Here is a 25,989-nt window from a genome sequence, read left to right as displayed (position 1 = left end):
TACATATATAATACATAATACTATTGAACGCTATCGATGGATTGGAAAAACTATCGCACGCGATCGGTACTACCGATTCGGTAGTATTCCACCTTGCTGGCCTACAACACTAAAGACACGTGTTGCAAAGCGAATCAGCTGTTTTTACAGTTAGGCATTGAAAATGTAAATAAATTCCTGTATAGAAAGCAATAAGAAAACAAGTGAAAACATAAAAACACATTACAAACTGTTCAATTAGGCAACATTTTGACAGAAGCGGAAAAAAATTACTCAAAATTATTCTCGAAGTGCAGAGCTTCACGCACACATCTCTAATCATCAGGGAGAAATTGTGCCGGGATATAAGAAAAAAAAATTAACAATATCTACACGCAAACAGGCTGACGTCTGGTATAAACGAGCTAGCGAACGTAACTTAAGCTACAACGAAAAACTATAACTAATATAAACAAACAATAAACAGCTGACAGCTGCAGGCCCGCTCTCTCTCTCTAGCTTTTATAGCCATGGTAACAGTTGCACTTCTGCCGCGCCTACTGGGCAGAGGCATAGGCGTAGGCACCAACAGCAGCCTCGCCTGCCTGAGACTGCTTACGCATATCGTCAGTCCTCGAGCCAGTTTGTACATGAATCCGCGCTGCCTCAGTCTATTGGGCAAAGTACGAACGCCTGCGCTGGCGTCTCCACTGCTGACAAACAAGTATTGCAGCTATGCACGTCTTAGCACAAAGCCAACGCATTGCGCCAACTCCAACAAAACGGACACCAAATCCTCATCCTCAACAGCATCAGCCGCCAGCTCCAGCGAGCTCTTCGGCGAAGCAGCCAACATGGGCCTCTTTGCCAAATTCAAGCATATGTATAAACAATATTGGTACGTGCTTATACCGGTGCATGTGATAACCTCCATTGGCTGGTTCGGTGGCTTCTATTACCTATCCAAAAGGTAAGTGGAAAACATTATGAAAAAAAAAAACAAGCACAGATTAAACATTTCATTTATCTTTCATAGCGGCGTGGATGTGCCTGCTCTACTGCAGTACATGCATCTCAGCGAGACGATAATTGAGAAGGTGCAAGGCTCGGACATGGGTCACTATGCTATTGCCTATTTATGCTACAAAGTGGCTACGCCAGTGCGCTATGCGCTCACACTAGGTAATTGAACACTTGATATGCACATCAGTCAATTGGCCTCATGTTCTGTTTTGGTTTAATTGATGCAGGTGGCACAACAATTTCTATCAAGTATCTGGTGCAGTGGGGCCACATCAAGCCCATGCCCAGCAAGAGACAGCTAATGAAATTGTATGAGAATACCAAGGCCACACGCGCTGGCACCAAAGCGACTAAAGATGAGAATCACAAGTGATCGGCTGCTGCTTTGGCGTGCCACAACACACCGCCTGTTGTCGTTGTCGTTGGTGACGTTGACGTTACCAAGCGGCGTTCAACAGTTAACTAGTTGTATTTATTTTTGTTCAACTGTTGCCCATGCCTGCTATGGTGATGCGCGTCGTCCTTGGTATTAACTTCTTGTCGAGGCGCTCGCAAAAACGTCATCACGATTACGCTCTTCCCACTTTCATATGCCTAGCAGCAGCTATCGGCCGCCTTGGAGGCACGCCCCCCACCCCACCCCACACCACACACAAACACACACACACTAAAACACAATCCACAACTGTTTATATGTATAAATATATTTATGTAGAACTAGCAAGCATATAAGTTTATATGGATATATTTATATATATACATATATAATTATATTTTACTTAACGCTTGTAATAGTTTCTTTTTTAGTTACGAAATTCATGCCATACAATAGATACTCTTTCAATCACACATAAAAAGTCATCTCCATACACAAACAAGCAAACACACACACACACACACACACACACACCCCCAATACAAATGGCGAGATTTTAAGGCAGCCTTCTATACTGACAAGAAGTGTATATTTTGTAAATGTAATTTAAAAGTTATATAAAATATAAAAAACCATAAATGGTATAAAACTACTACATATTGGATTTTAATCACTGCCTAAGATTGGTTATCAAATGGATGGATTTCAATTTTAGCAAGCAGTGCACAAGCAGAGCGTTTTACAGTGGTGTCCTAAATAATAGACACGCCCAAACATCAAGTTGGTAAACGATAGTGTCCCTAAAAAAATTAGAAATAAAACACTTTACTTTTTAGTTGAAAATATGCTTTATACTTTTTATTTTTGTTTTTATATGATGCTTCAAGTTAAGCAAGCTTCAAGTTATTTAAGGCAAATTACGCCGCGGAAGGTTATGCCAATTGGCAGCCCACGGCGTTGATATATTTATTACATATATGTATATACAAGTGCTTTTGCAGCAGAATAAGTCAAAGGGAGTGTGGGGGGAGGGCAAAGGCTTTAGCGCTTATAAACACAGATTATAGATATACACATACATATATAGTTACATGGAATAAACGATAGACACATGAATTGCACAATTAAAATTTACAATCATTACATTTCATAGCAAATAATTTAAGTTTAGTTTGCACACAGAAGAAAAAAAAAATAGTATTTATAGTATGATATAAAAAAATAAATCCGGCCGCTTCTATAACAATCAGGAATCACTTAATATATCCTTCAGAATGGAGCTAGAGTTGCGTGTTGGCGTAAATTCATTGCTGTTGTTCATCGTCATGGAAGCCGGCGACATTGCTTGATGATCGCTGCTGTTGGCTGCAGTTGTGGCACCGATTGTTGCTGTTGTTGCAGCTGATGCTGCATCCGACTGTTTGCCCATGTTGAGCAGATTGGGACGCGCTGCAGGCTGCGGCTGTGATTCTTGTTCCAAAAATTGCACAAAGGCCTGCACCAAATTTTCATTACCTACAAGCGAACAAATTAAATACAATACATTTATTTATGCTTATATTTTGAAGCTTACCACCAGTTGTACCAGCACCGCCACCCAATATGGCACCCAGCCAGCTGCTCTGCTGCTTGTTAAGTCCGACACGATCCGATTCCTGTGAACTGAAGTCCAGCACTGAGGATATCATGCGCAGCACCTGCTGCTTATCGCCCGCATGGCCGCTGACCACATAGCCAATGAGCAAACTCTTGATGAGACTCTTGTCAATTTTATCCGTTTGGCTGGACTCGCTGCTGCTGAGTCGCTGCTCCAGCTTTCCGTTGAGCTCCTTCAGGCTGTCCACTACACACACACACACAAATATATGTATAAAGCGCATTAATTTGCAATATTTATAAGATGTTAATAGGTAAAAGGCTAACATAGCTGTCGCTTAAATCAAATTAAATAAAATAGTTAAAACGCGCGCGTGCTTTTTTTTTTTTGTTGGTTTGTAGGCGTATTGGGCATGCGGTTAGGGCGTACAGTGCACGGCGTAGTATGACATAAGTACTGGTTGTTGAGCATAAATCACACCAGTACCTGATGTAATACTCAACCGTACAGACGCTTCAATATGTTCGGGTTGTTGCACATTCATTTTAGTTTTTAGTTGCTGCGGCTACTTGTGGCTGCTTTATTTAGTTTATTTCAATTTCAGTTTGTTCAGTGTATTTTTGTTTGGAAGAAATAAACAAGTTCAAGCGCAAAATGCAAATTAAAATAAAAAGAGAAATAATTTAGCTAGCAAACTGGACAACAAACTAATAATATATATATATATATATATATATATATATATAAATGTATGTATAGATATTTACATAGTGTGTTTTATTTTGTACATAAATTGTGGCATATGCTGCAATCTCGAGCAATCTCCAATTGCAAAGTGAGTGCGTTCAATACTTTTATATCGCTCACATTTACAAATTGAGATTAGTCCATGCTGCAGATAATCAAACGTAAATTATAAAAACAAAATATAGAATATATAGTTTTTTCTTTCTTCAGGGTTTGTTTAGTTTTTTGTATTGTAACGTAGTTTTTACGGTTTTACGATAACGCAGTTTACGGTTTCAACGATTTACGACATAGCGGCATTTGTTTGGGCGCAAAATAATAACTAATTATACAGTTAAAAAATTATAATTCAAAAATACAACAAATAAAAGTCAAAACAAATTATTAAAACATTCAAAACATAAAGCTAAAGGCATTTGTTAGAAGCTAGGCAGATGCTAATAAAATAAACAATTACTTAGAATCAAAAAAAAAAAAAAAAAAAATGAAAAGAGAATAAATAATAATACATAGTTAAACTTTTACTTTAAAAACTTATTACCAAAGCTCGATATCCATGCATTTCAAAAGGTTTGGCTGTTTATAAATATATTTAAATAAGTTACAGAAATATAGTACAAAATATTATAACTGCATCTACATTTTATTTTGAATATTCTAACATCTGCCGTATACTTTAAAAACAAACTTTACATGCAAGCAATTAAATTTAGTTTTACAAACATACAAAAGCAACAATTTCTTGCAGTGTAATTAGGTGCGTATATATCAGTGGGTTGGGTGTAATACAATTAGTGCAAATATATAATGAAATTAATAAACAAAATATAAAATTACTTGGTTTAAACAAAACTCTAAACGGACGGAACAGCTAATACAACAAAAATTTTAGCAAAGTACATATACAAAGGTTTGAGTGTGTGTGTGTGTGTGTGTGTGTGTGTGTGTGTATTACCTGCGCTTAAATAGCCAATAGATATTTTATTTTCTTATTGCCACATGCCGTAGGTGCGTTCTTAGTTTAATTTTTACAACTTGGAATATTTTTTGTGTATAATTAACTTGTATTTTCAATTTGATGTTTGCTCTTTCGCTTTTTGCTTTGACTGGTGATAAGATGCAATTCAAAAAAGTCGATACCAACTGAAATTCCGAGTGTTTCATATTATAGGCATTGCTCCCAGAATTACCAGCTGATATTTACCTTTGAGAATCATTTAAAAGTGACGACGTTGCGCTCCCTCTGACTCTCACTCTCTCTCTCTCTCCCTGATTTAACCTCAACCCACTTGCTGTAACTTGTCACTGCCTAATATGAAACCTTTGAGTGCAATTATTTATATAAAGTTGTTTGGTTTGCAGGCTTTGTTGGGGTTAAGAACCGTGATGTGCACCAGTGTGGGGGGTTAAGTACATGCCGATAACAGTTAATCGATAATTGGAATATGCATTCGGTGGGGTGCCATTTAGATAAACACACAAACATGGGTACACAGCTTTTTATTTGTTAGTCAAATATTCACTTTTGCGCTCTATCGCTCTCTCCCACTTTCTTTTTGATGTGTGCTCACCCGCAAGCGCTTGGCACTTACCTTCGTCCCGCAATACTGCAATTGTCTGCTGACCAGCATCCAGTTGATCTGAGAGTCGCGCCGCTGCTCGCAACCCTTGATTGGCTTCGGCTAGCTGCTGCTGCTGCGCTGCCATCTCTGTCTGCAGCGCTGCTTGCTTCTCTTGCTGCAATTGCAGCTCGCGGCGCATGCGCTGCGTGGCGCTTTGTATGTCGTGCTCCTTATCTAAATGTGTTTGATTAGGTGAGGTGTGAGTGTGTGGCTTGAGAGTGAGGTTAGTTTTGCTTGTACTACGCACCATTTTGAAATTGTTCCAGTGCGCACTGCAAATTGGTGAGTGCCGCCTGCTGTTTGAGTTCACGATCATCGTGTTGTCCCAATTTGGCCAAAAGTTCATCACGTTGTTGCAACAGCAGCGCATGTTGCGCCTGCAATGTTTCCGCCTGTTGATTGGCACGTATGCTGCAAATAAATAGGAACAATGCGGTTCATTAATAACAATTAGGTGGCAACGCCAGCCATCGACAAAATGTACGTGACCGTTGGGCGTGCGCAAAAATTACAAAAAATATAACCTACAAATTTAAAAAATCACAGACACCAACTTTAAACGAATTAACCCAACTCAAGTTATTGCTACACTGTATTGATTGAAATTAGAACTTGTAAAATTTTGCATTTTATATGCAAAAACTATAAGCTACAAATTTAAAAACTTAAACTTTAAAGTTTAAACGTTGCGCTAGTTGCAAACTCAACTCATTACTGAACTTTGTTGATTGAAGTTAAAACTTGCAAAATTTTGATTTTATACAAACACGTGCACTGCTGAGCTAATCTAAATTCACACGCTTTAATAAACTTTACCGTTAAGCTTGTTAAAATATTTCAGAGCGCGCTGCAACGCTGCAACTGTAAATAGTAAAAGGACTGAAACTTTTTTTCGTGCACAACTTTTTGCAGCGAATTCAAACACATGCGAGAAATTGCGCAAACAGCTGACAGCTGCTGCGGCATAATTATCGATAACTCAAAGGTACAGTTAATGGCGCATTAGTTAGTTAAACATCGAGTAAAGTTGCGAATAAACTAAGCTGCAGCTAAAGTAAAGTATGTCGAATGCAATTAGCATATACAGACGTCAAATGGCGACAAGTGACCTCGTTGTTGTTTTTGTTATTATTGTTGCAACGCTTATCGGCAGCGTGACTTGCAGCGAATTGCATTTGAAAAAAAAATAAAAATGGCGCGCAGTTGACTCACGACGGCGACGACGACGACGACGACTCAAGCACACTTAATTAACGGCGCTAATTAAGCGTTACTGTAACTGTTACACTTACCTGGCTGAAGTGTAGGCCGTGCTGGATTTGGAGACTTCCTGCTGCAGTGCAGCCAGCTTGATGCGCGAATCCTCCAGCTCACGCTGCAGCTCAACAGTTTCCTGTGTATGCAGCTCCTCCACTTCCAGCAGATGGGCACGCAAACGCTCCAGATCCTTTTGCACATTGAGCTGCTGATCCTGTGACTCGCTTTGCTGCTGCTGCAACAAGCGTTGATTGCTTTGCTCTGTGAGCAAATTCGTTGTGAGTATATCGGATTTTTCCTTAAGGAAAGTAATCTGATCGCGCAGCTGCTCGCGTTCCTTTAACAGCTCCGCGAGATGCGTCTCCAGCGGCTGCAAACGTTGTATTTCCGCATAGTATTGCGTATTCTCTGCATGCTTCTGCTGCACTGCTTTAATCAGCTCCAGCTTCTCAGCGTTGAGCTGCTCCAGCTGTGTTTGTTGCTCAGCCAACTGCTGCTTGACTGCACTTAGCTCAGCCTGTAGCTGCTGCAGCTCAATTGTTTGCTCTTCTACGCGCAGCGTTTGCTCTTGCAATTGAGCTTGGCACTGCTCGGTTTGTGGCTGACTGGCTGTCGTCTGTGTCTCTTTGAGCTGCTGCAATTCCAGCTCTAACTCTGCTATGCGCTGCTCCTTTTGCTGCTGTATTTGCGCCACTTGCTCAGCATGCTCGGTCAATTGCGTATTCAGCTCTTCCATGCGCTGCTCTTTCTCAGCCAGCTGCGCTTCGAGCTGCTCGATTTGTGGCTGATTTGGTCGCGTCTCTTTCAGCTGCTTCAGCTCCATCAGCAGCTCCAGTAGATTGCTCTTGTGCTGTTTGCCATAATCTTTCAGCGCCATATTGAGCTCTTCTATGCGCTGCTCTTTCTCATGCAGCTGCGTTTTAAGCTGCTTCATTTCTGGCTGCGGCTGCGCTGACTGTGCCTTTAACTTTAGCAGCAGCTCCTCTATGCGCTGCTCACTCTGCTCCTTTTGCTGCATCAGTGTCTCATGCTCATGCAATTTCAAACTTAACTCTGCTATGTGCTGCTCTTTGTTTTGTAGCTGCTGCTGCAGCTGCTTGACTTGTGACTCTTCTGCAATGTGCTGCTGCTCACTGCCCTGCAGCTCTTGCTTCAGCTGCTTCACTTGCATCTCTAGCGCTGCATGCTCTTGCAGTTGTGCATTTAGTTTATCCAATTGCTCTTTGCATTGTTTTAGCTGCGCTTGCTGTTTGGCCAATTGTTGCTTTTGTTGCTGCAGTTGTTTTTGCTGTTCCGTTTCGTTCGCGCTGCTTGTTTGCAGCTGCTCTCGCACTTGCTGCAGCTCCAGCTGTAGCTGTGCACTGCTTTCTTTTGCTTGCACTGCTTGCTGCTCAAGCTCATCGATGCACTGCTTTTTGGACTGCAATTGCTCTGCTTGCTGTGACTCCAGCTGCTGGGCAACAGTTTTTCTCACATCACGCTCCTCCAGCTGCAGACGCAGCTGCTCCATTTGCGCCTCCAGCTCACACTTTTCCTCCTGCAGCATTTGCACTTCTCGCAGCAGCTGCTCAATGCGCTGCAGCTCACCAGAAGACGGCGCCTCTTGGCCAGCCGCCTGCTTTAGCTGCTGACGCGCCTCCTCCAGCTGCAGCTCCAGCTGCATTATAGTCTGCTCATGATGCTCCTCTATGGTCTCCAGCTTGTTGCGCTTAAACTTGTCCAGCTCGTTGAGCAGCAGCTCGTTGTTCTTCATCAGCTCATCGCATTGCAGTATATATTGCGATATGTCCGCCTCAAGCGTTTTCTTTTCATGCTCCACTATTAGCTGTTGGTCCTGCAGTTCGCTCAGACGCTGCTCGCTCAGCTCCAGGCGCGTCCAGCGCTCATTTAGCTGCTGATAGACGCGCTCCAGTGTCTGCTCTGAGCTGTCGGCGCGCAACTTTTCGAGCAGCGTACGCAGCTCATTCTCATCCAGATCCACATCCAAATCGGTAATCTCTTGCTTCTCCTCGGCTATAGCTTGACGGAATTTGGCCTGTGCTATGTTGGCATCAAGCTCCTGGCGCAGCAGCAGATTCTGTGCACGTAGCGCGCCCAGCTGCTGCTCCAAATCATTTGCATGCGTTTCCTGATCCGCCTCGGCGCTTAGCTTTAGCTCCTGATTTTGCAGCATCAGCTGTTGCAGTTTACGCTGCAGTTCCAGCTGCAGTTGCTCCTTTTCGCTTTCGCTTATGCGCAGACGCTGCTCCAGCTCGCTGAGCTGCTCTTTGAGTCCGCTGCTGGACAGCTGCACAGCTTGCTCGGCTTCCTGCTGCTTTTGATTAGCTGCAGTCAGCTCGGCAATGCGCGCTTCGAGCGCCACCAGCTTGTCGCGCAGCTTCTCCTTGCTTGGCGGCGTTGTGGCTGCATCTGCATCGGGCTCTGAGTCTGCATTGCGCACAACTATGAACTCATCCTCGCTGTGCTTGCCCGTCGAGGAGCTGTTCGATGACTCTGAAGTTTTTTTGCCTTTCATCTGCTTGGCCAGCTCATCGCGCTCCGCCTCCGCTTGACGCACACGCTCAATCAGCTCGCCATTGTCAGCGCCACGTTTCTCCAGCAGCTGCTGCATGTCCGCCAGCTCCAGCACGCTGCGCTGCAGCTCCTGCGCCTGCTGCTCCACGCGCTGCTGCAGCTGCTCGCGCGCCTCGCTCGCCGACTGCTGCGCCTGCTGCTCGCTGGCCAGCTGCTTTTGCAGTCGAGCCATTGCCAGCTCGTGCTCCACCAGGCGATCCGCTTGCGTTTGCTTCAGTCCCGCCAGCTGCTGCTGCAGCTGCGCTTTGCGTCCCAGCACATCCTCCATAACCTGTTCATGTTGTGCATCCAGCTGCTCCAGCGAGTCACGCAATTCAGCATTTTGTTGCTCCAGTTCGGCTATAATGCCGTTCAGCTTGGACACATCCGCTCCGTCCAGCGCCACGTCCACCAGCGTTGGTGGCGTTGTGGACTTGCTGGACGTGCTAGCTGCAGCTGCATCTGGCTCCCAGCACCAGCTGTCCTCCACATTTTGCGCTGTAGCCTGCAAAACATAAACAAAAAAAAAAATAAATAATTTACAAATTGAAAAATATATTTAAATATAATTTTCAATAATGCTAAAAGATTTTTAAAAAGTTCTGCATAAAAAAATGTAAATTAAAATTAAATTAATTGCTTTCAAAGAAAATATGTTAAATAGTTGTTTTAAAGCTATATAAATAATGTAAATATTTTTTAATTTCTATTGTTCTTTTTTTTTTATTTATTATAAGCAGAATTGTAGAATGTTTTAGTATAAATTTCACTAATATGATATGAATAAATATTTTTAAAAGTCTGTTTAATGTGTTTTCATTATAACAGCAGTTTACTTTGAAATTGAGCAACTGTTGATCTTACAACTTAACTACAAACATAATACACAACTGTACCTAAGCATTTCATGCGAAATTCTATGTAATAACATATATATATATATATATTTATGAAATGTATGTGGAGCAGTTGGCGGTACGCATGCGTGTCAGGTGCCGTTTGGCTAGCGCGTGATAAGCTCATGGGCTCAAAGAGAGAGAGATAGAGAGCGAGCGAGCGAGCGAGCGAGAGCGAGAACAAGCCGGCTCGAGTTTAAAGATGGCGTCCAAAGTGCGATAAGAGAGGCGGCCGGCAATGGCAACAGTTGGCTTTGTTGCTGTTGCTGTTGCAAACAAAATGGTTGATATAAAAATTTAATTAAACTTAACACAAGCATAGGGCATAGAGATAAGCAAACGCTTTGGCTGTTATACATGCATAATTAAACGCATAAAAGCTGAGCAGACTAAAATAGCCAAGAAATGGAAATGACTACGCAAAAGACACTTGTGCAAACTGGGTTATCGTCTATGTCTATATAGTATATATGTATATGTATATAACTCTAATGGGCATATGACTTGCGTTGTAATCAAGCTGGGTGTGAAAACACTTGTGTTTCATAAACAAATATTAGTAAAATTGCTCACTAACACATATGCATAGAGTCACAGTCTATTAACGCAAAGAGCCAGGCCAAAAGCAAATAACAATCGATCATTTAGTGCGTCAGCTGCTGCGACATAATATCGTATATATCCATATACTTATATATACACATAATGCAAACACAGCCAACGCCTCTGCCGCTGCTCGACTCGACTCGACTCGACTCTAATAACAACAATAAAACGAGAGCAGCGCGCACAACGCATGTTCAAGATAAGATAAAGATAAAATGCCAACGTTTCAGCGTTAAAAAAGCCAAATAAAGCTAAACTTATATACACAGGTATGACTCTATGTTGATCTTAAACACGGCAGCCGGAAGTTAGCAAGGAGACAACAAGCGCAGTTATGCGTCTCCAAATAAACAGTTAACAGTAAAGTGTAAACGCGGCAAGTGACAAAAGTTACAGCTGAGAGCGACGCTACGTCATCAAAATGCAGAGCGTAAGACAAGCGAGAGAGCGGCTGAGCATATGAACATGCACAAAAGAGCGACGCAGCCTTTTGCAGAGTTGCCAACGAATTTTAAATTAAGGCAGCAACAAATTTTAAACATTCAATTGTTTATATTTGTGCAGCACAGCATATAATATATATATAATTTATTTTAATTTTTTTTAAATTTATTTGTCAAGTTCTTAAATTGCAAGTCACACATTTGAAACACAAAATCAGAAATTATCGCAAATGGACTCAAGGGAAGGGCAAGCGCATGGGCCCATAAAAATATTTCTGCGCATACTTTCAGGCTAGCTAACTACAAAGAGTTATATTATCATAGTTTTAATTGAATTTGGAAATTATTTCAAGAGCATGAGTTGATAATGCTTGCTGTCATTCTTGCTATAATTGAATTACTCATTGGCTAGGCCTTATCTTATCGACTATGACTTTCCATATGGTCACATTCCCAGCCCCAATTGATTACTTCACCGCCGCTTGCCCAGCAGCAGGCTCACCCACAACCAAAAGGCGACAATTTTCATTTGTTTATAAATAAATATTGGAGCAGCAGCGGCAGCAGCAAACTGTGTTTATTGCTGATTCAACAGTATGGGCAACAATTTTGGCTTAACATAGCAACAAGGCCGCTCTCCAGTGAGCACTCACTAAAACTTTGTTAATGCATTCGCGTATATAACAAAATTCTACTTAACTACACATATGCGAATTGTTTGCGCGCATTTGATTTTGCTTTTCTTTCGGTTTCTGGTTACTGGTCTCGGGTTTGCTTTTGGCTTTTGCCTGCTGCTTGTGTTCACAGGAAACTTTACTCAAGTGCACAATACCCAGAACTGTACGTAATTATTGAATGAATAATAAATATTAGAAACGATAGTTAACGAAACTAACAAACGGCCAATTCGAGTAGCAGCTGAGCTTAAAGCTTATTGAAAATATTGAAGAATTTTTTATAAAAATAATTTGAATTTGGCATTTGAATTTTTTTAGAGAAGAATCTTTTAGCAACAAAATATTAAAATATAGCATTACATTTACATTTTGCTTAAAACGTTTATATATTTTTTTTAATTGCGAATAATAGTTCAAAATTATTTTAAATTTGCTATTTTTATTATTGTAAGTTTTTAATAGTTTGTCAAAAATGTTTATGAACCAAACAGCTTATGTTAAATTTTAATTTTATAATATAAATATTTTTATTATTATAGTAATGCCAAAATTATTTTTTCAAAACTATACATAGTATAATTTTGTTTTATTACTATTTATATGCCTTTTGTCAATGTTGCATAAAATATAAATATACATGTATGTATATGTATGCGTCTTCTCAATCTCGTAGCTTGCAATTGCATAAAAAATTATAATTTAGTACAGGTGGTGCAATAAAGCAAACTACAACTCAAGCTAATAACTGAAGATGTCAAGTTGAGACAAAAGTCGAAAGTCAAGGCAGCAATGACAACAAAAAAAATCTTGTTGCTGACTAGGCACTTCATTTAAACACGCTGAGTGTACAATTACCAATACATATATACATGTGTTAAGAAAAAACCTTTTTAATAAAAAAATATACAACTTACACTGTGTTCAAGTTTTTGAGTTTTGTCAGTTAGCGAATTTTATGTTTTTTTGCAGATAGTTGAAAATATTACTTGGCACATTAACCCAAAAAAAAAGTGTTTATACAATTTATTGTTATTAGTTGTTTGCGCAAAAAAATATGAAACAAAAAGTTGCAGCCAAGTTATATGTAAAGTACATAGAACGGAAAAAAACCCGGTTAGTTTTCACTTGGCAGGCGGGCAGGCACTTAACGAGGAAACATCAACGATAATAATAACAGCAGCGAACCACGATGACAACGCGTTAGTATTTAAGTTTATTATTGCTTTTTTGTTGAAGCAAAAAAAAAAAAAAAGTTAAGAAAAAAATGAAACACCGTACGTTAAGTGAATATATGCCAATGCAAACAATAGTAAATTGTAATTAAGTTAAAATCGAAACGTTTAGACCGCTTGCCGGAAGTTTTTTTCTTTATTGTCCAAGCAGCGCACTCACGTCTATTCCGTAGCACAACCGATCGACGAATGAACGCAACGTGCAATGCGCTTTGGGCAAAATAGCGAAGCGCGACACGACAGCGAAACACACACGCACACATACACACACACAGACGAGAGACCGATAACGAAACACACACACACACATACACAAGTCGTAGTCGAGCGAGAGCGCGCAACTGGGAGAGTGAGAAAGGTGAGCGCGGGCAACGATCGCGCATACAATTGTTGACTAACTCACGCATACACTCAGCCAGCTGTCTGTGCATGTGTGTGCGACTGCAACGTTAGAACCGCCCTAAAAGCCCTGCTTGCTAGTTTGAAGACTTAGCAAACTAAAATCCTTAGTTAGTTTGTTAAACCTCTGCCGCTCTTACTCTCTCCGCACTGCTTGCTTTACTTTGCATTTGTACTGCATTAATCACATTACTAATTGCATTTTAAACATCAAGCACAGCACAAGTCAAACTCTATTATTATAGCAAGCACTGCTTGCCACTCTTTCGCTCTCTAGCAATGACTGCTGTTTACTGCTTGCTTTAGTTAAATTTAAAGTGCATTGCACACATTTCTAATTTCATTATTACAATAAACTTAGCACAATTAATTTTGTCATTTCTTTTCCAGCTATTTCTATCATAATTTGACTTATTTGCATATTAGACACTAAAAATTCTTTAGGTTTTCTCATACGATGCTTATGAAAAACCCAAAAATTTTACTTGTTTAGTCATAAAGTTCAAGTGTTAACCACTTGAAAGTAAAAACTCTATCACTTAACCTTCAATTATTACAAGCATGTTCTTCAAGACATTGACTTTCTATGGTTGAGATATGAAACAAAAAGATAAGTTATACCTACACATTAATTTTAGATGTTGCTCATACAAAAATGTCGAGTGAGTATAAATGAAATTGGGTAAGGTTCATAGGCAGAGAATTTCTAACTGATATAAGATAAATAATATATATATATATATATAATTATGATCAGTCATTTAATTGCCAACGTAAAACCCCATTGAGTAATAAACGAATTGCAGCAAAAATAAAATATACCGAAATACAGTTTAGTTTAAAAGGGACAACGGGCTTTAGTGCTAAAGCTAATTCATTCATTAACTGATTGTCAAAGAAATTCGATTAAATTGCCAGAAACTTTTAGAAACTTGCAACTCATGAATTACTTATGAAGTGCTAAAAGTAAATTAGTTAAAGTATTCAAAGGACTATGTAATTCAGTCTAATTTATTTATTAATTATGGTAAAATATTGTTATCTTGGTAACTCGTAGTACATAGAACTCATTAAATACTTATAAACGCCTAAGCTAATGGAATTGTTTGCAATATTGGTCTAAGGTTTAGTCCAATTTTAAAAAATAAACATAGCCTATATTTCACATAAGCTTATTATACTAGATAAAGGACATTTCAGTTGTGCTGCATATACTTGAAGCAACGTTTATTAAGGTTTTCTTCACATTATTGATTGATCTTGCAGTCTCTCTAATCATATTCAAACACAATTGTTGGCTCTCCAGTTGAACACACATATTTAACAAATGTTCCAAACTCTGATGCATAAGTACACGTCGATATATGCATTATATATATATAGCTGGGACTTCTGTCAATGTGTGTGTGTGTGTGTGTATATAACTAAGCAACTTCGACTTGTGCTCTCCATTTCAAAACTCAAATAATGCGCGTCGGCTATTTAACTTGAAATTAAGTGACGTTTGTTGTTGTTGCTATTTGGTTAAAAAAAAATTCTTGGGTTTTTTTATTTTTTTTTTATTTATGTGTGTACTTATTTCTGCTTTTGTTGTTGTTAGCGACGACGACGACAGAGACGGCGGCGACGTTGTTACTTTTATTTGCTTATTTTGCTCATTTGTTTGTTCTCAACGCCGGAGACGTCGCTGCCACTGACGCTGCTGCTGACGTTGACGTCGCTGCGCTGCGCTTTTTTACTTTTTTTTTTTTTATTTGCAGCCGCAAACGAACTCAAAATTTAGTTTCAGTTTTAGAGATAGCAACAACTTGTTGAAAATGGGCAAACAAAACATTCACACACACACACGCACGCACAGCAAGGTGTGTGTGTGTGTACCTTAGGGTCCTCTCTTACTCTTCTAGGTGTTTAGACCATATACATATTATTTAGCACGTGAAGTCGTAGGCATAAAACTACAAATTCAACAAGCATGCAGCTCGATATGCTACAAAATACACTGAGCGCAAAATATTCGACACTCAAGGCACTTAAAATAAAAATAAACAAGTTTAAAATTGAACAATTTAACATTTAACAATTTAAAGTGCGCCAGCATTTAATTCATATTTAATATAATATAAATATTAATACAAGTTAAGTAAAATCGTTGATGCTAAATACGCAAATATTATTAAAAAAATACAAGCCTAGACAATTTAAATTTAAAGCTGCATAAAATTTATATTTAATACATAAATGTTATGCAAACCCCCAAAAAAAGCAAAGAATTTAAATTGAGGCAGCATAAGATTTAAAATTAAAATATATTTATCAGTCTAGGATACTAAATATGCTAAGTATAATCTATAGAGCTGTAGTTACAATAATAGAAACAAACTAATTAAAGTAAGATTCATATAAGGCACATTCATTCTAGGCACTAAATAATATTTAATATTAAACAAATGACAAAATAGTTGCAGCTGCTATTGGAAAACTTTAAATCAAATAAACTTTGCTGCTGAAATTTGAATGTGAAGTACAAAAATATTAAAACAGCTGCTTAGAATTAAATATTAAAAATTGCTTTATAGCTGTGAAATATTTAAAAACTGCGGAACAAATTTTGCGCTCAGTGTAGATAAGAGTTTAGCGCTTTTTTTAGCTAACAGCGGGCTCGACTTGCTGAATAAGACAAATATATATATGCGAATATATAACTGAGACGACATGTACATAAAACTTTTAGCATGTTTTTAAATGTTATATAGTGCAGAAGTCAGCAAAAAAAAATATTTGTAGCGACTCCTAGCGCCAAGTTATATATATAGTATGTATGTATATGGCCACGTCGTTGACTTTTAAACGGTTCGTTAATGTAGCCTGGTTGGCTTATTGTTGTTACTATTGTTGTTGCGATCGGAGCGTCTGTGTTTAATTAGCAGATAAAAATACAACTGAAGCTATAGCCTTCTCTTTTACACAACAACTCGTGCGCTCTTTGTCGCACTGAGCAAAAGCTTAGGAACATTTTCTAGAGAGCCCCAACCCGCAGACACATTGCAGGCGTTAATTAGTTTTGGGGGCTTTTCCTTTATCAGCAAACAGCAACAAATATTACACGTTCTGTATTTTTTTCTCTTTTCTTGCGTTCTAACGCGTTTCGTTCTGTTACAAATGCAAACGTCTGAGGCAAAAAAGGTAAGAAAAGAAATTGAAAAATTGTTGCGCCGCCCCAATGGCGCCTGAACTTCAGCTAGACATATATATAATATATATACATATGTAAGTGTTGCTTTGGAAATTGAGGCCAAGTCGCCAGCCAGCGTAAAATTGTGTTTAAACAGATACAAGATGCTAACGAACTGCAAAGATAATAAATATTTAAATTGTATTTTATTTGCACACGTTCGATCAATATGTCGACGCCGCCGACGCCGCCGCCGCATAAGCTTAAAGATATATACAAGCGATCAAGCAAAACTCTAGCATAGTTACAAATGCGGCTGCATAATGTTGTTCGTCACCAATAGAAAAGAAATGTATCTAGAGCAAGAGCAACACACAAACACACACACTATGTACATAGCTATGTCTATATAGCTTGCTCTTCCTCTTGCGCATCCCAGCTTGGTACCTGGTGGCACCTCACGCAGCCCTCAGAGCAGAGCAGAGCAGCTCAGCGCACAACCGGCAAAGTTACTTTGTATTGGGCATTCATTTAACACATTGCTGTTAAAATTCCAAGACAAGAAATCAAATTCAAATAACCCGCTTCAATTCTAACAACAAAAACACTGAGAGTGGCCGAGCGCCTCTAGTGATGTGTAACTGTCTTACAAAATTCATAAAGTTCATAAAACTTTAGTAATTAAATTTAAATTGTTGGCTGCCAACGAATTTCAAATCAAACACCATCAGCTTGGAATGCAGGCAATATTCACTTCCCATAATATATAAGGAATATTCCTAGCAATAAAATCTCTTTAAACTCACTCTTTAAATATAGCAAGTTTTTAGCTTAAAGAACTGCAGAGATTTTAATGTAGGCAAGCAAAAATTCAGAAATAAGCAGCATATAATTAGTTTTAAATTTAATGCACAAAAAAAAAAAAGAAAAATGTACAAAAATTAATAGTAAAAAAATTAATATCTAAGCACAGTAAAAAGTTTCAAATTTCATACAGAAAATTAAATAAAAGTCTGAAATAAATGTAAGCGTCAAAAACTCAGCAAAATATAAAAGCGAAATTAAAAGAATTTGCCCAAAAGTTCAAATTCAAATTTAGCAAAATATAAAAGGGAAATTATAACAATTTCAGTAGCAAAAAAAAAATGTAATTTTATAATTCAAACTGTGTAGTTTTTGCAGCTCTCAAAACTCAAAAGAACTTATGCATAAAACTAAGATCACATAAATGCAGAACAGCTTAGAATCGCACAATAACAACAATAGACAAAAATGTTAAATAAAGAAAACACAACAGGATATCCGGCGAACATTTTTTAAGCCATTGGCTGCAAACTAAACATAGAAAAGTTGCTTAAAAATCAAACTAATATTATATGAAAATATGTTATATTTAAAATTTGTATTTAGCTAAAACATGCAGCTTAGCGCAGCTTTAATTTGCTTATGAATTAAAATTTGTAATGCGCTGTAAACTATGCTGCGATCTTTTGCTATAAATTAGCTGACCCAGTGACCTACACACACACACACATCGAAATACACATATATAATATATGTGCATACAAAAGCAGGCACGTCTTGCTGCCTAATTGTAAAAACACTGAAGATGAAACACAAAAGCAACAACAACAAAAGTTTTGCAAGTGATGACAACACTCACGGCTTTGCACAATTTGTTAAAATATTTTATGGATTTTGGTTTAGTTAAGTGTTCTAGTTTTTATACGTTTGTTATTTTTTGTTTTGTAGGTACAAAACAACAAAAAAAAAAAAACAAACATATTTTCATTGCAGTTATTGTTTTTGCTTTTGTTGTTTGCAGTTTGCTTATGCAACAGCGCGACTTGTCAATAAAAAAAATCTAAACGCAGTGTTCGACTTTTGCTTCACACATTGGGGCGCTTGAGAGTTTTCCAGTGCAAAAAGTCTGGGCTATAAATATGGGCGCTTAAATTTCGTCATTTTTATGACCGGACTTGAACAAAACAAAAAAAATCTTTTCATAATTTAATGCTTATTAGCATTTGGGCCTGGCAACAAGTCAGTCGAAGGGCGGACGACGGACTTCAACTCGTCGTCGTCGTCGTCGTCGTTGTTGTTGCTGCCACAAATTTTGTGGCATAAACTGCGTGTCGCATTGCTGCAACAATTGCTCAGTCAACTCCCAACAATAGTGCAACAAATTTTAAAATTATTAACATACTTGGCCAGCTCCAAGCTAAATTCTCACAAAAGGCAACAAATTGTTTAATGACGTTAACTTATACTAATTTAAGTTTAGGCTAAGTTGCTGTCTCAGCTAATTTATTATGTTAAGAAATGCAAAAACTTATTTTTAGGCGTAAAGTATTTAAATGATTGCTGATTTAGCTTAAAGTTCAATGTGTTTAATATATACTTAAATTTTAAATTAAGATTACAAATATTAGTAATAATTTAAAAAAAACTACAATTAAAAAAAGAAATATTAGAAAAAACAAAAAAATTTTAACCATAGATTTTTGAATTTTGAAAACAATTAAATATATTAAGCCTATATGCTTAAAAATATAAAAAAGAAATATTAGAAAAAATTAAAAAAATGAAACTACATTAGAAATAGGAAAAAAAATTAAAAATGTAGTTTTAGAAATGTAGAAAAAACTAAAAAAAAAAAATATTTTTTCTAACATTTCTTTGCTAGAAAAAATTAAAAATATTAACGCTACATTTTTAATTTTTTCTAATTTCTTTGCTAGAAAAAACTAAAAATATTTCTTTGCTAATTTTTAAAATATTTAATTTCTAATTTGCTACATTTAAAACTTATAAAAATGCTGCTATTTATTTATTTATTGTTATAACATTTATTTGATGCTGTTAGATTTTCAAATCAAATACTTGGATTTGAGTTTGTCATAAACATTTGCTTGCTACTGTTAAATTCGAAATTTTGCATAAATTTGGTGCGAAAGTAAGTTTTCAAATATTGCTTAGTAGTTAAATATTTTATTTTCATTGCCAAAAACAATTGCTCAATTGAATATTCTTGTTGTTGTTGTTGTTGTTTGGTTGCTTGTCCAAAGTGATTTCTATACAATTCTGTAATTGTTTTTGAAACAACTTCAAGTGTCAGCATTGAGTTGCATACACATGAAAATAAATAAGTACACACATGTGTGCACCCATATAATTAGACGAAGGTTAAAAACGCTAAGCAACAAAAGCAGCAGCAACAACAATAAGCAGTAGACGCTACTGAGAAACTAACTAACTCTAAATTTGAATGCAAACAGCTGCAGCTGCATTTGTCTAAGGCCCGCACATAAGCGCTGGCTGGAGTGGAGTGGAGTGGGGGTGGGGGGGGGTGTTGTGGGTTGGGTTGCACTGACTAAAGAGTCGTTTAGGCCTCGGTCTAAGCCTCGTTAGACACACGCTAACGTTAGTGACATACAAAAAACTTTAAGCCCGCGCGCTGCCCCCTCAAGCTGAGCGGAAGTGCAGCAGCGCCATCTGTGTGTGAATTATGACAAAATGCATACACACACATGCATGTGTCTGTGTTTGTGTGTGTGTGTGTGTGTTCACAGGGCCCAAATTGATTTGGTTTCGGATTGGGACACTGAGCTATGGCATTGTTAGCTTCTCAGTTGGGCAGTTTGTGAAAATTGCCGCTCGCTTCGTTGATTGTTTATAGTAAAAACAACAACAACAACAACTACGAACAATGTCAGCTATCAAATGTAAAAAAAATTTGTAATAAAATAATTGCAGGTCTCTCTGACAACAGCAACAATATTTGTAACTACTGCACTTAGCGACATGCAACGTCGTTTTGGGTCTCGTCGCATTCGGACGCGGGTCAACTCGTTGCACAGTTTTCATTTTTTCGTTGGGCTGTCACAAAATAAAAAACAACAATTCATAATAATATTATTATTGTCATTTTCAATTTGCCATGTTGCATTAGACAGCAATGCAAGTGGCTGCTGGTGGGTGGTGGGGGGTGTTTGGGTGGGGGTGGTTATTCAATTGCACAAAACGCAACTTGCGCAGCATTTTGTGTATTATGAGAATTTGGTTAAGCTCTGAAAAACAACGAGCACAGCAAAATGCAAGCGAATGTTAATCATGCCTAATTGAAGTCTCACTGGCTATTAATATTATATGACTATCCATCAAAAATGGGAACACACAAAGCTCTCCCTCTCCACATAAGCCAAATAATTACAGTTCAAATTTTATTGTAATGCAAGAGCAATTTTGCTGTTCAAGCTGAAATCATTTTTATGTGTTCAACTATAATTTAATATGCATTGATTGCATAGTTAACTTTGCTCAAATTCATTTTGTATTATTGTAAAAATTGCATGTATTTTGTTTTTATAGTAAAAAAAAATCAAAAAAAATTGCAATGAAGACTTGCATCAAAAAATAATCAGGGAAGTTAAATCAAATGAGTTTAATGAGATTAAGACTGAAAATTATAAAGAGCGCAGATTTTAGAGCAAATTTGCGGTTGCAAGTTAGAGTGACTAAAATTAAACTGTTAGCAACAAAAGCAAAACTTGAAGCAGATTTGGGTTTGATTTGAAATTCTATGGCGCACAGATTTTATTTACATAAATCTTATATAGACAGTTTGCTCATAATGAATTTAAGCTAAGTTAGAGCGACTAAGAGTTTCTAGCATTTAAAAAAATATTAAACTGTTGGCAACAAAAGCGAAACATGAAGCTGATTTTGGATTGATTTGATATTTTATGGCGCCTTGTTAAGAATAAAACTCAATTATGAAAGGTAGAACATAAATCTTATATATTGAGTTAGCCAACAATAAATTTAAGAATTGTTGAATTTTTTTATAGCATTTCAATAATAAAATTTATATAAATTTGAAGCTAGACATTTGCTATAAAATTAAAATAAAGTAAATGCCAGCCCAGGTGTAAAATAATATGACAAAATATTAAAAATAAATACATAAATAGTATGCAGTATATAATATAGAAATATATATGTTAGTGACTGCCGATCGACACGCAAATTGGACAGGGCAAAGGCAGTAAATCGATCCATGGCTAACATGGCAGAACCAATGATATAGACCAATCAACAAAAACCCCACGGCGGGGTTGGGGTTGGTGCGGCAATTGTTGCACTAATTATGAAAACAACAATCAAGAGGGAACAACAACAACAACAACAACAACAACAAGTGCAGCTGAAAGCCATTTGACACAGTTTGACCGAGCGTAACAAATCAACTTTGTCAAATGGCGAACGATTCGCTTTTGGGGCTGACGTGGCCAAAACCAACCACCCACTCAACCAACCAACCAACCAACCAGCCAAAGCCAGCTGGCCAGGCCAGCAAAGTTTGCTGACGTGTGCAATTTGATTGGCGTAACATATGGACATGGCATAAAAGAATAAAACACAACAAGTGATCTATATATAATAATAATTCAAGCGATGTAATATTAGTTAGTAATGCCAAATAGTTTATATATTAGATGCTGCCAACATGGCGTGCTTCCGGCCACAGCAACAACAGTTACAACTGCTGCTTGCTCCATTACCCGAGCACATGCCAAACTACTACCTTTCAATATTTCGGTCTCTCTCTCTCTCTCTCTGTCTCTGTCTAAGCTTGAAGCTCATTATTAACGCCAGCTGCGTGCTTTGCAGCAAAGTCACAGATTTTTTAAATTTTAAATTGTACAATTAAACTAATTTTCAAACACATACACACATACATCATATGTATGTATGTATAAGTAAACTCACCTGCACTTGCTACTTCCGGCTGAGCCCCAACTTAAAATGTCTGTTGTAAATTTCACACGTTTCTTTCAAATGCAAATTGCTTCTTTTTTAGGCCAACAGAAAAAAAAGAACTTGTGTTGCTTCGAAAAAAAAATATATATATTATAACTCAAAAGAAATTAACACTTTATGCGGGCTAGACCGTAGTCAGACTGTTGATCGCACAGCAAACACGTTATGAATGCACAGGAAGCAGGTGGGTTGACTTATATACCCCCAGCTAGCCCCCAACCCCAAATACAAAGTCAACCCCTACCGAAAATAGTTACGCGATAATAAGCAACGTATCCTGGCCACTGCCAGCCCGGATAAGATAACAATCGGCCAAGTTAATGGGGTCGACAGTTTACATGAAGAGCCAGAGCCAGAGCCAGACCCATCGCCTCTTATCAACAGCCACCGCCTGGCGCAATTATGCAAAACAATATGGCGTTCGATTCGGCGTATCGATCCAGCCAGTTGCTCTGTCTGATAACTAAATTTAAGCAGATAACATTGCAAGCAATATAAGCTAACTAACCCCTAACCTCCTACCTATCTATCTAACATTGTTCAATTGGAAAAACATCTGCTAATTAAGCAAACAGTTTTCAATAGTTTACGCTATGTACAAGTTGAGCAAAGGATTTATGGCATATATGTATTTAAATTAATTATGAGCACTTTTCGAAACTGACTTCGAAAACAAAAGTCTGTTATATAAATAGTAAACTAAAAGTTTATAGCATCTGCATATTATAGGCTTCAAATTAGTTATAAATACTTTTCGAAATCAAATGTTTTCGAATTCGAATTCTAACAAACTGAAAAATAACAGTAGCTGTTCTAATTGTTTACAATAAAAGTATAAGACTATATAGCTGACATGAAATTCATAACATTTTAATATAAATATATTGCAGAACATTTTTCATAGCTTTAGAACTTAATTTAAATTAGCGTAGTTTAAACTTTGCCGCAACTAATCAAAAAAAAAAAAATCAGCAATTATGTCGAAAATAAAAATAATTCTACTGAATTGTAATTAATTGAATTAATTGTTTGATTTATAATAATTCAAAAAATGCATCCTTTTCGAAATAAATACATTCTGTATAGCTTTATGCGTTTGAATATTCATGGGAGAGTTTGGAATATCTCTATTCATCGAGTTTGGAATATATATCACAGCTTTATGTTTTCAAAAGTAAACATTTGCATTAGCGTAATTAAAATTTAACTGCGCTACAGCTTATAATACAAATTGCATTAACTAACTCAATATTATTATAGTATATTGTTAAACTCAAGCGACAAGTGACAGATAAATCATTAATTTCTATAATCGATAGTCAAACTGTTTAACTCAGTCATTGCGCGTTGAGCGAAAATAAACAAATTACAAATTTAAACGCTGAAAAAAATGGCAAACTCTATGTTACATGTAATCTGGAATCATTTGGATTGAACTAACGGATTGTACTTTAATTTGCCTGGCCATAAAAAAACAGCAAATATATTATGACTGAGCGTAATTATATATACATAATATATAAGCAAAATAATTAGTGCTTAAAATAGTAACATGAACTACATACTAAACTAAACTATGGAAATGAGAGCCTTTAGTCTTTAATGGGAAAATAATTCTCCAACAAATCCCAGCGAAGTGGCAAAGTACAGTTGCGTTTATTTAAACAAATAGAATGAGAATGCAGGCAAAGCGGATATAGCTGCGATTCCCAGGCAATCTAGCAACGATATCAGTTAGTTTGCAGGTCGTTTTGGGGACATGGGCGCTGTCTGTCCGTCCGTCTGTTTGTCTGTCTGTGTGAATTGTTAGCTATCAGAACTTAATCAGAAATAATTCGGTAAATTAAACAAATAGGGCGAGCGGGCAATTCAAGAGGATATAGCTACAGTATATAGCTATATACTTGGCAGCATATGGGCGAAAAAGAAGAAAAAAAAACTACAAGCGATTTATGACAGAGAGCGACAAGTAAATAAAACGTAATGTGAAATCAAATAGAAATTTCGTAATTTTAGTTTGAAGCGCGTCTGCTTATCGCAAAGCAGGTAAACCACATTGGCCACAGGAGGCAACAGGCAACAGGCAGAGAGGGCAACAGCAGATAAGGCCAACAGTTTGCCTCCTGTGCCGCCAAACGCATCAGCTTATCACAATTTAAATATTAATTTAGGGATAACAACAAAAGGGAGAGAGAGAGAGTCACTGCTTATCGTTGCAAGCAAACAATAAACTTAACATTATATTGTTTAGTGTAGTATAATCTATGTTATGCAGCAGGATTGCAACTGCAACAGAGCAGGAAGCAGGAAGACGTGCCCCGGGCAGCTGCTAAGCGAACTTAAGCTTAAGTGCTAACGAAGCTTGCGCTCGACTCACCAAAGATTTGGTCTCGCTGTCGGCAACATCACCAACGCCATCAGCAACGGCTCCATCGACTTTGCTAATTTGTTGACTCCTCAGTGTGGTAATCTGCTTGCGTAGTGCGACAATCTGTTGGCAAAACGAGTGTGGATATGTTAACAAGCTCTTGGCACAAATGTAAGCTACAGTAGACAGTCGCTATTAGCATTAATATTAATAATTAATACAGGCTTAACAGCTCTCGTTTGCCACTAGCGAGCGTCTACTGCAGTTGTTTATAGCTAGCCTGACAGGCAGGGCTGGCTAGCTGTCTGGCTGTCTGGCTGGTTGGTTGGCTGGCAGGCATAGCTGGAAGTCCTAAAAGTGCATGTGTGTGTGTATCTGCTAAACTGTTCAGCAGCTTCAAGCGCACGCCATGCTGCCTACGACAACAAATAGCTACAACGACAACAACAATAATAACAACTGCAGCTCGCTTGGGCTCTCACCTCGCGATCTTTCTCCTCGCATGATTTGTCCAGTAGCTCCTTTTGCGTCTGCGTCTCGGCCAGCAGCTCGAGCGCTGTCTTAGTGTTTAGCTCATCGGCTCCACCGCGGTATTCCTCGTCGCCGGGTCCAGCTGTATCGGCCAGTACTTCCTGTGCCAAGTTCGTTAATTGTCCTTTGATGGTGTTTAGGCTATTGTTTAGCCACGACATGCTGTCTGCTGTCTACTTAAGTGTGTTGCCAATGTCCTTGCTTAGTGTTTTGTTAATTGCCAGGGCCGTATGTACGTTAAATTATAAAATTAACTATTATATTAATTTGCGTGGCACAATAGCTGCTGCAGCTGATTATTGTTATTGTCATCGCGTCAACGCCTGGATGACAGTGTGTTTGCTTGCTCACAAACAAAAGTTAAGTTTATGCAGTAATTAAACAGCTAAATGCAGCTGGCTTAAGCATGCAGATAAATTTTTAATTTTTTTATAATATTAAATAATTTATAAGCTTTTATTTTAACAAGCTCTGAAATTTCAACTCGCTATGCATCAATTAAAAAGAGATAGCACATACGCACTGCTTATCATTTGCACTGCTTGGGTACTTAACGTAGCGCGAAATTTAAATACAAATGCACTGCTTTACTTACATCTGACGACAGACAATCTGCCATTGTCCAATTTAACAAGTTTAACAATATTAAAAACAAGTAACTTTCACTTTAACGACAGCATATCGAAAG

At 37.7% G+C, this 25,989-nt stretch overlaps 2 protein-coding genes across 3 annotated transcripts; one reads left to right on the top strand and one right to left on the bottom strand.

Annotated features, from left to right (window-relative positions):
* Window positions 1-146: 146 nt before the first annotated feature.
* On the top strand, window positions 147-1,992 carry LOC108605756 (uncharacterized protein C18orf19 homolog A). The gene is made up of 3 exons (XM_017995558.2): window positions 147-949; window positions 1,016-1,161; window positions 1,230-1,992. Exons 1-3 carry the CDS (start codon window positions 510-512, stop codon window positions 1,373-1,375), a joined length of 732 nt encoding a protein of 243 aa, XP_017851047.1. The 5' UTR covers window positions 147-509; the 3' UTR covers window positions 1,376-1,992.
* Window positions 1,993-2,281: 289 nt separating this feature from the next.
* Window positions 2,282-25,985, bottom strand: LOC108606514 (myosin-9). Of its 2 annotated transcripts, none has more exons than XM_017996683.1 (7): window positions 25,897-25,985; window positions 24,780-24,893; window positions 6,637-9,659; window positions 5,592-5,755; window positions 5,315-5,518; window positions 2,952-3,221; window positions 2,282-2,893 (listed from the first exon to the last, which is right to left on the bottom strand). In XM_017996683.1, exons 1-7 carry the CDS (start codon window positions 25,918-25,920, stop codon window positions 2,625-2,627), a joined length of 4,068 nt encoding a protein of 1,355 aa, XP_017852172.1. In that variant the 5' UTR covers window positions 25,921-25,985; the 3' UTR covers window positions 2,282-2,624. The 2 variants fall into 2 exon arrangements, with proteins under 2 accessions (XP_017852172.1, XP_017852171.1); XM_017996682.2 differs by lacking the exon at window positions 25,897-25,985 and adding an exon at window positions 25,253-25,571.
* Window positions 25,986-25,989: the final 4 nt, after the last annotated feature.

The sequence above is a fragment of the Drosophila busckii genome, chromosome X, assembly GCF_011750605.1.
Source record: "Drosophila busckii strain San Diego stock center, stock number 13000-0081.31 chromosome X, ASM1175060v1, whole genome shotgun sequence".
NCBI classification, from domain to species: Eukaryota; Metazoa; Arthropoda; class Insecta; order Diptera; family Drosophilidae; genus Drosophila; species Drosophila busckii.
This window is presented reverse-complemented; position numbering and strand designations above follow the sequence as displayed.